At 42.8% G+C, this 12,681-nt stretch overlaps 1 protein-coding gene across 9 annotated transcripts in view; it reads left to right on the top strand.

The window, feature by feature from the left end:
* Positions 1–12,681, top strand: part of Fmn1 (formin 1) — a 384,534-nt gene that overhangs the window by 239,918 nt on the left and 131,935 nt on the right. For all 9 annotated transcript variants that reach the window (XM_063285290.1, XM_039106467.2, XM_063285289.1 and 6 more), the window contains one exon: positions 12,006–12,067. In XM_063285290.1, the coding sequence (XP_063141360.1) occupies positions 12,006–12,067 (62 nt within the window). The remainder of the gene's footprint in view (positions 1–12,005; positions 12,068–12,681) is intronic.

Raw genomic sequence — 12,681 nt, forward strand, 5'->3', positions numbered from 1 at the left:
CTGGCAAGGGATCACATCCAAAGATAATGACCCAGCTGGAATGCAGACACTCCACATGCCTTTAATCCCTCTGGATGGAATACTGATTTCAGTACACACCTCTAACCCCAAACAATGACATTTAATTGAGGGGCAGACAAAGTGGTGAATCAGAGAAAGATTTGATACAATGAATGTTGTGGTAAAATTTAAAAAAAAAAATGGTTTCCTTTATCCTGCACTAGAACTGGCACCATAGGGCCACATGGCATCTGTGGGATATTTTCATCTCAGTCAACAAAGTATCTCACCCTGTAAGCTCCATTCCATAACACACTGCAGATAGCTACTCTCTGAGCCCAGCAACAATCTCTCTACTCATCTAGTTCCCAAGGCAGGTTGCCACCATGCCAGACATACACATCCCAATCTGTGGCAGACCCAGTGTGTCTAGCCATCACACACACTTTTCAATTAAATCGCCACATGAAAGAACACACAACACAATAACCTCTGATCCAATTGATAAGATATGTTTTGCTCATCTAGACATATAAAGCCCTATACACATTCATTCCTTAAGAATAATCATAACAACCTGTAGATGTACACAGGGAAATCTTAACATCTGCCTACATGTTCTCTCCACTGCTCTCCTGTCTCTTCTCATTCCAGTCTCCTCCTCTTCTAAAACTTTTCTCTTACCCATCCTTCCATTCGTCCAATGACAGGCCTCGTTCTATCCTGTCCCTGCCTTCACCTGCATAATGACATCATCCTACAAATGAAAATCTCACAAGAACAAACAGGAAAGAGAGGATACTTAAAGAGCAGTGAGGAAGAGAGAATTCAGTGGAATTCAGTTCCATTCAGTAGAACAGTTCATTTCAGAGGCAGTCTTTCCAAGCAGAATACTGAGACAACAATTTGACTCAGTCAGCTTGGAGAGGAATTTGAGCCAGAATATCTAAGTTGAACCAGCCAGCCAGAGTTCAGAAAGAGCCAGAAAAGGCAAGTTTATTCAGCAGTAAAGTCTTGGAGGATGAAACATTCTAGCCATAGTCTAGCAGACAGAGGCTCGAAGCTGAAGCCTTCATGGTCCAAGCTTTCAGACTATATAGAGGCTAGAAATTTCCAGGCCTAGGCCTAGAGATAGTTAATTAGAAATGCTCTTAGCTCAGCCCAAGCCATGTATTTGTAAAGCTTGGGTATGGCTTTATCTTATCACCTCATTTGAGGAAATAAAACTATATTTAATTTTACATTTAGCGTGTACAGCACACACCTCCTCTTTCAGAAATGTGTTCCTACCTACCAGTCTGTATACTCAATCCCTGATCTTTACTGTGGATTTATGCTTAACCATTGCCTCAAACAGCCCTCCTCAGATTTGCCCTTCCTGATATTTAACCATGTGTTATTTTAGCTTTACACAGAACCTAATATTTTGTTTGGTTTGAGCATCTATTTTTTTTTCTTTATTTACATCCACTCTCAGAATATAAGCTCCAAGAAGAAGAGTGCCCACAAATGTGAACCCTGGCAGCTCCTGATTGTGTCTAATATGCACTTTGTGGTCATCAAGGGCTGTCCAGTGAATAAATGAAAATAGAGCTGAAAATGGTGTGATGATTAGTTGTGATTACCATCCCATCCTGATTGAATTAAGACACACCTGGGGTATGAAGCATACTTCTGGATAAGTCCATGATAACATCTGCAGAGACACAGACCATACAGAGATAGTATGCAGCTCACGAGGGCTCTGATTTACCAATTAGTTCATTGAAGAGTATTGTTGGGAGGTGGTGAGAAGTAGGTGAGCTCTAGGTGAAGATGGTAGGTCACTGAGGTCATGTCCTTGAGGGCTTTCTCCTGTTCTCTCCCCATATTACCCTTCTTTCTGCTTCCTGTTCATCAGGAATTGAAGTACAGCTCTGTCTTATGCCTGCTATGATGACCTTCTGCCCAAGTCTGTTGGGCCCACATGCATGGATGAACCATCTGAAACCCTGATCCAGATCCTTCCTTCTTTGTCTCTAATGTAAAAGGAAGACACAGACACGGGGTACTTAGAGAGAATCATTAGAGTTAGTAAGAGCAACCGTAGGAGTAATGGAAACAAAATCCAACCAAAAACAACAACAAGGAGGGGGCAAGGCCAACCAGAGGTGTAGCAGCAAAAGCAGCATCGAGAAGAATATAAATTCTGTTTGAGGGGATTTGAGTGTCCCTTAACTGGAGCTGTATAAACTAGTGTCTACCATGGTGGTCTGCGAGTAGGGCTAGGGTACAGACACAACACCCTTCAAAAGGTAAATGTAGGGTTTAATCTGCTCAAAGTAGCATGCTTCCTGAAATCTAGAATGTAGATTCACTGAAGGAGTAATTACAGAAGAAATTATTTTTTATTTCTTTCAAGATAGAGTTTCTCTGTGTAGCTCTGGCTGTCCTGGAACTTACTCTGTAGACCAGGCTGACCTCAAACTCAGAGAACTGCATGCCTCTGCCTCCTGAGTGCTGGGATCAGAGGTGTGCACCACCACCTCCCAGCCTGGATGAAACAGTTTTACAAGATGATCAGAGGTTTCACAAAACCTGTGCTTCACCCAAGATACACCGAATCAGTGATTTATCCTATCCTGGCTTTCCTGCATGAGATGGGATGACTTATATTAGAAGCATTTGGCATATGTGGACACAGTGACTGGCTACATGATTGCAAATTAGTGTTTTCATTCCATGTTAGTAATTTCCTCTTATTCTCATCCCAGGGGAGATGGAAAATCGCTGTTGACTATTCTTGATACAAACTTCCATATGCCTTGCAACAGACTAGGTGCCAGAACCCTCCTGGCATTCATTTGGAATTTCCCGCACACTCAGAACTTATATTTATAATATTTAATCTGACATCAAAATAAAACATTTTTTTCATTCAAGTTCCTACTGGTCTGGTCAGAGAGTTCAGCTGCATTGTGTCCAACGCTTTGTGTCAGAGACTCAGTGTGAGAAAGGAAGGCTGTTTAGGAAGGCTCAGAGGCTGGCGCCCAGATCCTGGAGTCTCCAACCACTGGACCTTGTTGCTTTGTACCGGTTAGTTCCAGAAATCCACGTCAATGCTCGTGGGAGTCGTCAGAAATGAATTTGATAGGGCACTGGGAATGCACTGTAGATTTTTTAAAGACTTTCCTAAGAACAATCTCACTGAAGTCTAAGAGGCCCTGCTCAATGGCTTGTAGTCTCCACAGTACCCTTACAGAGAGTGCTCGCCAGTCTGCCATTCTAGAGACACCTGGCGAGGCACGTTCTCTCATATGCGTGCTACACAGATGCACAGAGAACTAACACCCACACTCGGAAACACAGAAGATCCAAAATTTAAAGGAGATGCATAAGATTTTATATGTCTTGCTAATTTCGAGGGCTTCAGAGTCTCTTTCGGATATAATTACAGTGAAAAGGTGGAAACTTGTGTAAGGTTTGTGGGACACAGCTCCTTGACCAACACCTTCAGATTTCCCATCGACTCTGTGAGACAAACTCTCTACCTTGCTCTTACCATTTACCTTCCGTGAAGGGTTTCTCAGAAGAAATCTCAAAGCCAACTTGTTTGTGTTTTGATATTTAATTTAGTTTAATTAGAAATACACCTTAAAGTAAAAAGAACTCTATTTAAGTTGTTCTCCCCATTACAAATCACCACAAAGAATACGAAACTGACACATTCCGAGGGAGCTTACCCACCAAATGTGACTAGTGACCATGATCCGATAGCATACCAGCCTGATGAGGCCAGTGTCAATCAGTTCTTTAGGACTGATAGAGACCAATTTAGAACATCAGAAAAAAGGAAAGGGTCTTCCCAATACTTCCCTTTCCTTTGCCTCTCTCTCCTCCCACTGAGTCTGAGCTACCTCAGCAGCAGGGCTCCCCTCACCTCTCTCTAGCCTTCTACATTCCTTCCATAGAGGCTGGTCCCTCCTCACTCTGCCCTTCAGGCAATCCACCAAGAGCAGCCAATCTGCCTGGAATGTAATTTGGCTTCAAAGAGCAGAACGAATGGAGGAACAGAAGCAGCTTATCCCAAACTGTTCCTCATTCCACTGCCCTCCAGAGAACAGAGGGGATGGAGGCAGGAAGCTTTGCGAATTCTACACTCTCTGCCTTTCTTTGAGGTTTGAACCATGGACAATTTTAATTGTAGCTACACGATGGTATCTTGGGGCATAATACATGCCTGGACTTAGAGGGGAGTTGGGGTTTTTGTCCTATAAGATTGAATGAGTTTTGAGGTTTTAGGATATATGAGCTAAAGGTCCCCTTTGTGGCCATTTCCACCCTTTTCCAGACAGCCCATAGTTACTGTGTCTTTCACACTTGCCTCTCATCCCATCAGAGACCAAATTAAGGTCTTCATCAGCAAACGTGACACTCTGCCAGGCAGTCCAAAGTGCAGTGAAGACTGGAAGTTACATCCCCTTGATCTTTCTTGTTCTTTATGCCTGGAGGAAACTTTGTGGTTCTTCATTTCTCAATGAGTTTTTGCTTCCATTTTATCGAGTTTTGGCACGAAGGATAAAATTTACAGTTACTTGTATAGATTTTGCTTAAAATAAGGCATTCTCAAACCTTTTACGTCTTTCTTCCCAGACATTCTGTGTTCTATAACTCCGTTGGCATACTAGTTCTTTAGAATTGCTTCAGCGACGAAAAGATTGAAGTTAGGTCATTGTATTAGAAAAATTGAAATTGCATATTAGTGTTAACGCTGGAGATAATGAAATTTTAGTAAATATGGATATTTGTAATACATTCATGGATTTTCATGACATAAGCCACATGAGATTCCCTACGTAGGCTGCTTATTTGTATAGAAGGCACATGGTGCCCTTCAGAAATCAAGGTTTCTTTGTAGAGTTTTGTCTGCTGGTTGATGGTTCATTATCTCTGGGAGGTTTAGTTTGTTCTTAAATTGTGCTATTTCTTGTTAAAATGTCTTTTCCAATAGTAGAGACTGTACCTGTAAAGAGCGGAAGACGGAGTCTTGATCCAGTCAGTCCCTCCTCCGTCGGAGGAAAGTAGGTGAATGCACAGCTGACCTTGCGAAACCAAGCTGAGAGATTTCACACCTCACTTTCACCATTCATAAAACCCAAGCAGCAGCAACTCCGTCTTCATACAGTTTAATGCTCTGAGCAATGCTGACAGAGAGGAAGCTTTCGGTAATCACTAACTGCTAATCCGCAGGAAAGTCCACCCACTGTCCTTCCCTCTGATGTAGTGGACAGTTTTCTTTAAGCTGCTTTTAGTGGGTGCCCTGGAGCATCTTACTTGGATATTAGCAAGGGTTTGTGTGGCTCTGGGTGCCAGGGCAGGAGAGACACAGTGACTAGGGTGGGGGTGTGGTGGGGGTGGGGGTATCATAGCAGCATAAGGAATGCCCCCTAGAGGAATTTTGCTACTGTGAAGAAAAGAGACCGTAAGGGTAGGAGGTCTCACCTCAGAATGGTTCTTCCAAACTCTGCCTCCACACTCCTCTCTGCCTGCCCTGCCCCTACCTCTCACTGTATGGACTCCCAGCTCCTTTAAAGTGGTGGCCTCTGTAGTTGGCTGCCAAAGCTGTAAGAAGTTGCTCTCTCTCTCCTCAGCATTCTGAATCCACCATTGCCCTCCTGTGAGTCCCATCACACTTCCTCTGTGCTTGATTGAACCTGGGAGGGAAAAGGTTTATTTGGGTTTTTTTGTTTGTTTGTTTTTTGTTGTTGTTGTTGTTTCGTTTCGTTTCGTTTTGTTTTGTTTTTTGAAGTTTCTTCCGTGAGGCAGAGTTTTTTAAATCCAAATTCTTCTTATTAACTTTTCTTTCTTTTTCATTTTTACACCAGTGACTGTTGTTGATCCCTTAAAAAGAAATCAAGTAATTTGAGCAGAACAACTAAGTTTTATATCTGCGGCTTAGCAGTTAAACAAGATTCACATTGCAGTCTGTCATTTCCTGGCTGATAAGAGCTAGGTTGTCTGCGCTGGTTACAAGTCACTCTGTACAAGGCAATCTTGTCAGCTACTTAAAGGAAGTACAAAGGCATCACTGGGCTGCATAACAATTACCCTAACAGCAGCAGCAGCAGCAGCAGGAGGCTGGTGAGCCAGGGCAAACCTATCTGTTAGTGGCATCCATACTTTGGATAACCAGACTTTCTTTGGCTAGTCTACAGCAAAGGCTCTTGCCTGAAGATGATCCTTCAGGTGAAGTGAACGTCTCCCGAGCTGGGAATATATCTCAATGTAAGCTCTAAGCATGAGCACAGCCCTGGGTTCAATTTCAGCACCACCAAAAGAAAACCAAGGAACAAATATTTGTGAGGAGTCACTCTCTGTGTTTCATTTGGTCTTTTAGCCACACGTCTTTTAAATAGCAAGCACACTGTTAACTTGGATGTGGTACACTCAGTGATAGGGTTCTGTTGAGAGTGGGAGGAAGCTGGAGGGGTAAAAAAAAAACTCTCTGGTAGGTTCTTCTAGCTTTTGTGACAGGAGAACCAGTGCCTGCTGGGTAAGACCTTGCCCTTCATGTGTGCCTCAAGCAGTCACACAGTTTTAATGTGCGCCTGTTAGTTTGAATTTGTGATACCAGTCTGCCCTTTGTCCCTTCTGACGGTTATTATATCTTAATGGGTGAAACAGTACTCTAATGATCCTTATGTGCATAATCCTTGGGAGTACAGAGCAGGCACCAGAGGATCACATAAAAATGTTTGCCTCAATTTCCCTGAGAAAAAAAGAAGCCCAGAAACCAGACTTGACCAAGTAACAGAGTTTTAAAGGTAAAGGAACCCAATAAAATTACCAGCTTTTCACAGCGTGTGTCTCCTTCCTTTTGACATATTGTGAGGTGTAGGTGAAATATTCGAACTGAACTGACAGTGTGAGGCGGGGACAACTAAGGAGGGAGGGAGGGAGATAAAAGTAAAACCCACCAGCGATGATTGATATTGCAGTAGCAAAGAGCTGCTGGGGTCTCCCCTTTGTGGCTTTGACACTTCACCTTTCTGACACCGTCTGCAGGAGTGTTGGCATAATGAGCCCTTTGCAGACAGAACCAAAGCTGGAATTACTGTAGGAAAGCTTTGTGGCTTGCTAGAGAGATGTTTGAGCAGTCATTGGTTGATTTGGTTTATAAGATAAAAGTTGGACATCTATGGGTGAGGGCAGGAGAGTGACAGAGAGGAACGGAGAGAGATGAGTTTGGTTGGCTTACTGTTTTGCTGCACTGTCATCCGGGCCCATGGCCTTATGTGCACTAGGAAAGCCACTGACCTACATCTTCAGTGAAGAATCTGTCCTAGGGAACTGCACAAATGTTTTAATCAAAGACCGCGGTCAGCAGTTAAGTAATTAAATAGGTTTATGTAATGGTTTCTAAGTTGAATACAAATGCTTACAGGACTGATCGGATGGGGTTGTTTATTTATGTCAATGTTCTAAGGCACATCAGTCACATAGATCCTGCCATCACCCCCAAGACCTAGACTACATTTGGTGAACAGGAAACTGAATTATGTCCAAGTATGACAGATCTCCCCCAGAGACCTGGGACTTTTAGTCCTGTGGTTTAGCCTAACCTTCTATGAACTTGCTATAGGAAGGGGAAAAAGTAATTTAATCCCCTGAAGATTCTAGAATTAGCCAGGTCTCTTGAAACTGCTTCTTCTGCCTTCGAACTGTATTTTAATCTCTGGGTCTGTATCTGGTTGACATGGTCAGCTTTACTGGAAACATGTCTAAAGGACCAAACTGACCTCCTTATGTTTTGTTTTGTTTGCTTTTCCCATTAGCATTCCTCTGCTCACTCCTCCATGGACCGAGGGAGAAAGATCTGTTCTCTGTGTGCTTCTGTGGGGGTGGCATGGGCTTCTCCCTTGATCTGGGTTTACTTACTTCCCAGTGCCTTGAGTCTCAGGGATAGCACCAAAGAGTGCTCCAGAGAGCACTCCCATTCCCAGATCTTTCTGTCTGCATCCTGTAGATTTTGCACACCTTTGCCACAGCACTGGGTGACAAACTGCCCAAATTTGGGCCTATCCAGTACACACCTCAGCACAGAACTGCCCAGCAACACCAATACTTATGAAGCACACTTCATGGAAAGCTCATATGAAATCCTCTCATATGACTCTCAGTTCTATAAGGTCTCATCCTCAGCCACCTGCAGACCCATTTCCTCGGTTTATTTATTTAATTATTTTCTAGCCAGTATACTTGCCATTTCTAGAACATTCTCTGAGCCCATCCACATTGCCTTTCCTTGTCTCACACATTTTCACATTTTCCCAACTCATGTTCCCTGGCACTTATTGTAAGTCTAGAAATTCTCTTTGCCTGAGAAGAGTTTGGCTTAATTAATGATGATTACCAAATGGGTAGTTTAGGCACCTGCCTTAACCACCATACCAGTTAACTTTAACTGTCACTTTCCTCCTAAAGTGACATTTCTTCTTGAAATGTCTGTGAAGATGGGATGGTGGGAACAGCCCGTCTCATTCTTTCCTTAAGAAGGGAAAATTGTTTATTAAATGTAGGCTTGTTCGTCTTTCAGACAGGGCCGCATCTTCCCTGTCATGAGACAATGAGTAAACAGCATGGTTATGTAACCCAAGTGAACAAACCTAGATTCATGGAAAGAGGTGACCAAGAAGGAGCAAAGCAAACCAAATTCAAATACGGAATTCACAATATAATAGGCTGATTTGCTTACATCCTGCCCTTCTATACCTCGTGCCCCAGTGTGAGTGTGCGTGTTCTTTTTTTCAAGACCCAACGCTCTCCTTTGAAGAAACTTTCCTCATACTGAGCAAGATTTGGCCTTTGGGAGTCCTCTAGCTCGCCCACCCCCACTCTCACCCACCACCACCACCACCACCACCACTACCACCACTGTTGTGTACGTATTTCATTCTAGGAAGTGTGGCCAGGGAGCCTAAGGAACCATCTCTGGCTACAGGACTTAACCGATCTAGTGGAGGAGAGAAACTATTGTGTAATTAGCATAAGGCACATTCTTACACAGCACTGTCTTCACTCCATTGAAAATAGGATGAGGTATTGTGGCAGACTGAGGACTCTCTGTCCTGAAATTCAAGAGTCATCCATCCAGAGCAGGGAATCTGAGTGGTGGTCCTTGGTAGGTGAGGAAAGGGAAGGAACTAGGATGTGATGAGAGATGGGGAGTTGTACCCAGGCTGCATGGAGGAAGTCAGAGATGGGACTACCAGACTGCATGGAGGACAGAATGAGTTTTAAAACCAGGATGAGAAATTGAAATTCATATAATATATGAAAGAGGCAACTGATGTAAGCACCAAGTAATCTTGAGACGTGTATGAAACAGAAACTGCTGGGGGCATAGCTCCACATTAGACCATTTGCTTAGCATGTGCTAGGTCCTAGGTTCAGTCTCCAGCCCTGCAAAGAAACAACCCGAAAGCTAGGCAATGAACCGACACACTGGCTGATCACCTCATTCCCTCATCACTTAAACAGCTAGCCTGCTCTCCATCCCCGGTGGCATGATGAGGCCTGGATGACTTGAGGAATGATTGGACTCAGAGGTCAGCATTGGGTTAACTGTATCAATAGGTCTTGGTGCATTGCATTTTCGTTAAGGTATTTCAGACAGTAGTCTCATAACTTTGAGCTATCTGAACCTAGACTTGCCATGTTGAGAAAGCTTCCTGAGTTAAGCCTTCATTGGATTCCTAAAGGAAGGACCAAGAGGGTCTCCTAGGAAAGACTATCTGAAACTATGAAGAATTATTGGAAATTGGAATTACAGTATGAATTCCTGGTAGTTCCAGTCTTCTCCACTTCTTAGAGACATTAGGAGATACGGCATTTATATGCAACCTTGGGTATTTCAAGTCATATTTATCATAGGCTGTTCTTAGGTCCTGTCATGAGCTGATACTTTATGTGCTGTGGTAACCAGGTTACATCCCTTGAAACTCATTGCTACCTGAAGTCCTGCAGTTACATATACTTTGTTCCTCTCTCTGAGACATTAATTTCATGAGATTGGATATTTTAAGTGTCAATAACATTTTTGTCTTAGATATCCATGGCCTTGGAAAGAAATTTCCAGAAAACTAGTTTTAAGGCACACTCAACAAATGATCACATGGTGCTTGGGAGGTTGAATGGGTGAATAATCTTTTCCCAAGTTCAGGCTGTTTCTGGCCCCATCCTTTCTTCATATTTCCTTTTTGCTGCCTGGTACACAGTGGTACGAACCACCAAACCATGTATCTTTTTAAAGTCAACCGTGTGACTGTATAAAGCCAAGCACGTTCTCAGTGTGGAAGACCTCAGCGCCTTCTCTTTCTGGGTGACAGAGATTGTTTGATTTATGCTCTAAGCTCAGATACAGTCCTCAGGATGTATGTGATTCTTTTAAGCAAACATTCCCTTCAAAAACTTCCTTTATATTTGTGCCTCTTCTTATTCATTTATATCAGCTAATTTTTAAAGCAGAATATTGGGGGTCACACAAAAGAAACATTGTTTCTGGCTCTCTTTGTCTATGTTTTAAAACAACAGCCATTCAGAAATGTATCATCCCTCAGACCAATTAGTGAGCTGTATTATCGCCACCAACAATGCATGAGTCCTGAGAGGCTAAGTTCTCTCATTCTTTCTTCAAACTATGTTGGGGTGGGGATGGGGTGGTCACCCTGGCTTTTCTGGAAGTGCATTTTTGTCCTTTGACCTATCAAAGACCTTGTCAGCAGTCTCTGAATCTTCCCCAGTACCCATTCACAAGTCTAGAAATAACCTGTGGATGAGTGTGCAAGTTAGAGAAAAAGGGGCCTATTAAGGAATTTTCAATATTCTTCCTGGTGTACTATGAAGGGATGTATTCCTGTCTCAGCTAAGTAATATTATCAAAAATTCTAATGTGTTTCTATGATCCCAATGACAGAGGGAAGGAAAAACAAACAACAAAACAAAACAAAACAAAAAAAAAAAAAACAAATTCAGAAGCAACCTGCCTTTTGCCTTGATCTTTGCATACTCCAGGGAAAGGTGGTGCAGAAGAGCCCAAGAGCAGACGTTTAAGGCTTTCTAAGTATCACTGGCTGGTTTAATAAAATTAATTAGCCTGCCACAGAGAAAATTTACTAGCGCGCTGGTTAATTTCACAATGTAAAGCCAGGGAAGGGTAGTGTGACTGAGAGGACAAACCTTATTAGTTTTGAATAATTATTTAAAGATGTGGGCCCGGCTAATTTCAAATGCTTTGATAGCCAATTCCATTAAGGCTTTAAAAAAATCTGTTGCATATGTATCCAAACTTCTATGGGTAGGAACCTCCACGGATGAAATCATAAGTATATAGCTCACAGCAAAGTGAAACACTGAAAGGCAGACTCCTAATAACAGCACGGGACTAAAAACTTACCTTGATACTGGCTTGTGGGAGGTTTCTATGATCTTAATTTGCTGTTGATTATTCTTTCTTGTCTTTTTAATCCAAACAAGATGTTTTCGGTAGCCACAGAAAGGTGCCTGAAATCACATGCCTGAATTCATTTAATTTGCCTATATTGTCCTTTTATTTTCCTTCTCTTTCCCTTCCTGGTAATGGGCAAGAGTCAATTCTTCTGCATTAAGTGCTAAATCTCTTCAATTACCAGCCGGGAAGAAAGATTTAAAATTGTGCTTCAAACCCCTGAACTGATGTAGTTTAAAAGCACAAACACTTCTCCTGTGGAGCCTAAATTAAACTGCAGAAAGAACTCAAAGCCTGAAGAATTAAATAAGGCAGGGCCAAGGCTCAGGCTGGCCATAGGGGCCATTTTGGGTTTGTTTTCGAATGAACACCCCTCACCCCACTGCTGGTATGAAACAGACTGTTAGGCAGAGTCTGTACAAGAAGTGCAGGGTTACATTGTGGGGAAGCAGGGCCTGGGGTTAATACTGGTGTTGGAATCAAGTCAAAGCCTTTATCTCTTTTTCCTCCTTTTTGACAGCCATATTTAACGTGGATGACTCTGTGGTTGACCTGGAGACCTTGGCGGCCTTATATGAAAATGTGAGTGTGAAAAGCATACAGGGCTGGAGGTTCTGTCTTTCCCTTCTACCCTTGAGGTCACAGAGCCATTTCCCATTCTATGGTAGGATTTGAACCTTTGCGTGGAAGAGATTCAGGCACAGAGAAGTCTATTTGTGCATTAACTCTCGCTGTAGTGTCTGTCCTAGTAGATCTCATGACACCAGCGAGTCAGACTGGTTCAAGGAAGAGACCACCGATGTGGTCTAGCTCTAGTACTTGCTGATAGAGTGAATGAGAACGAAGCCTCCCATTTGATGTTGATGCTGGCACCCTCCATCGCAACACTCTGAGGAATAGGGATCTGAACAGAAGCTTGGATGCTTGCTCTCCTACCAGAGGAGCTGATGACATTAAATGCAGGAGGTATCAACTCTGTGCTCTAGTTTTCAAATCAGATAGTCCTAAATTTGAGGCCTGGTTCTATTAATGCCCACTTGGTGATGTCGGCTGGACCACTGGCTTACGCAACTTATCCTGTTTCGTTTTGCTGTTTTAGTAGAATGTAGAATATAGTGGGACTTGATTTTTCTTTTTATTGAACAAGAATTTGATCTAAGTATCCTGTGAGTTCCTCTCATGGATCCTAGAGCCCC

This window comes from Rattus norvegicus, chromosome 3 (genome assembly GCF_036323735.1).
Source record: "Rattus norvegicus strain BN/NHsdMcwi chromosome 3, GRCr8, whole genome shotgun sequence".
In the NCBI taxonomy this organism is placed as follows: domain Eukaryota; kingdom Metazoa; phylum Chordata; class Mammalia; order Rodentia; family Muridae; genus Rattus; species Rattus norvegicus.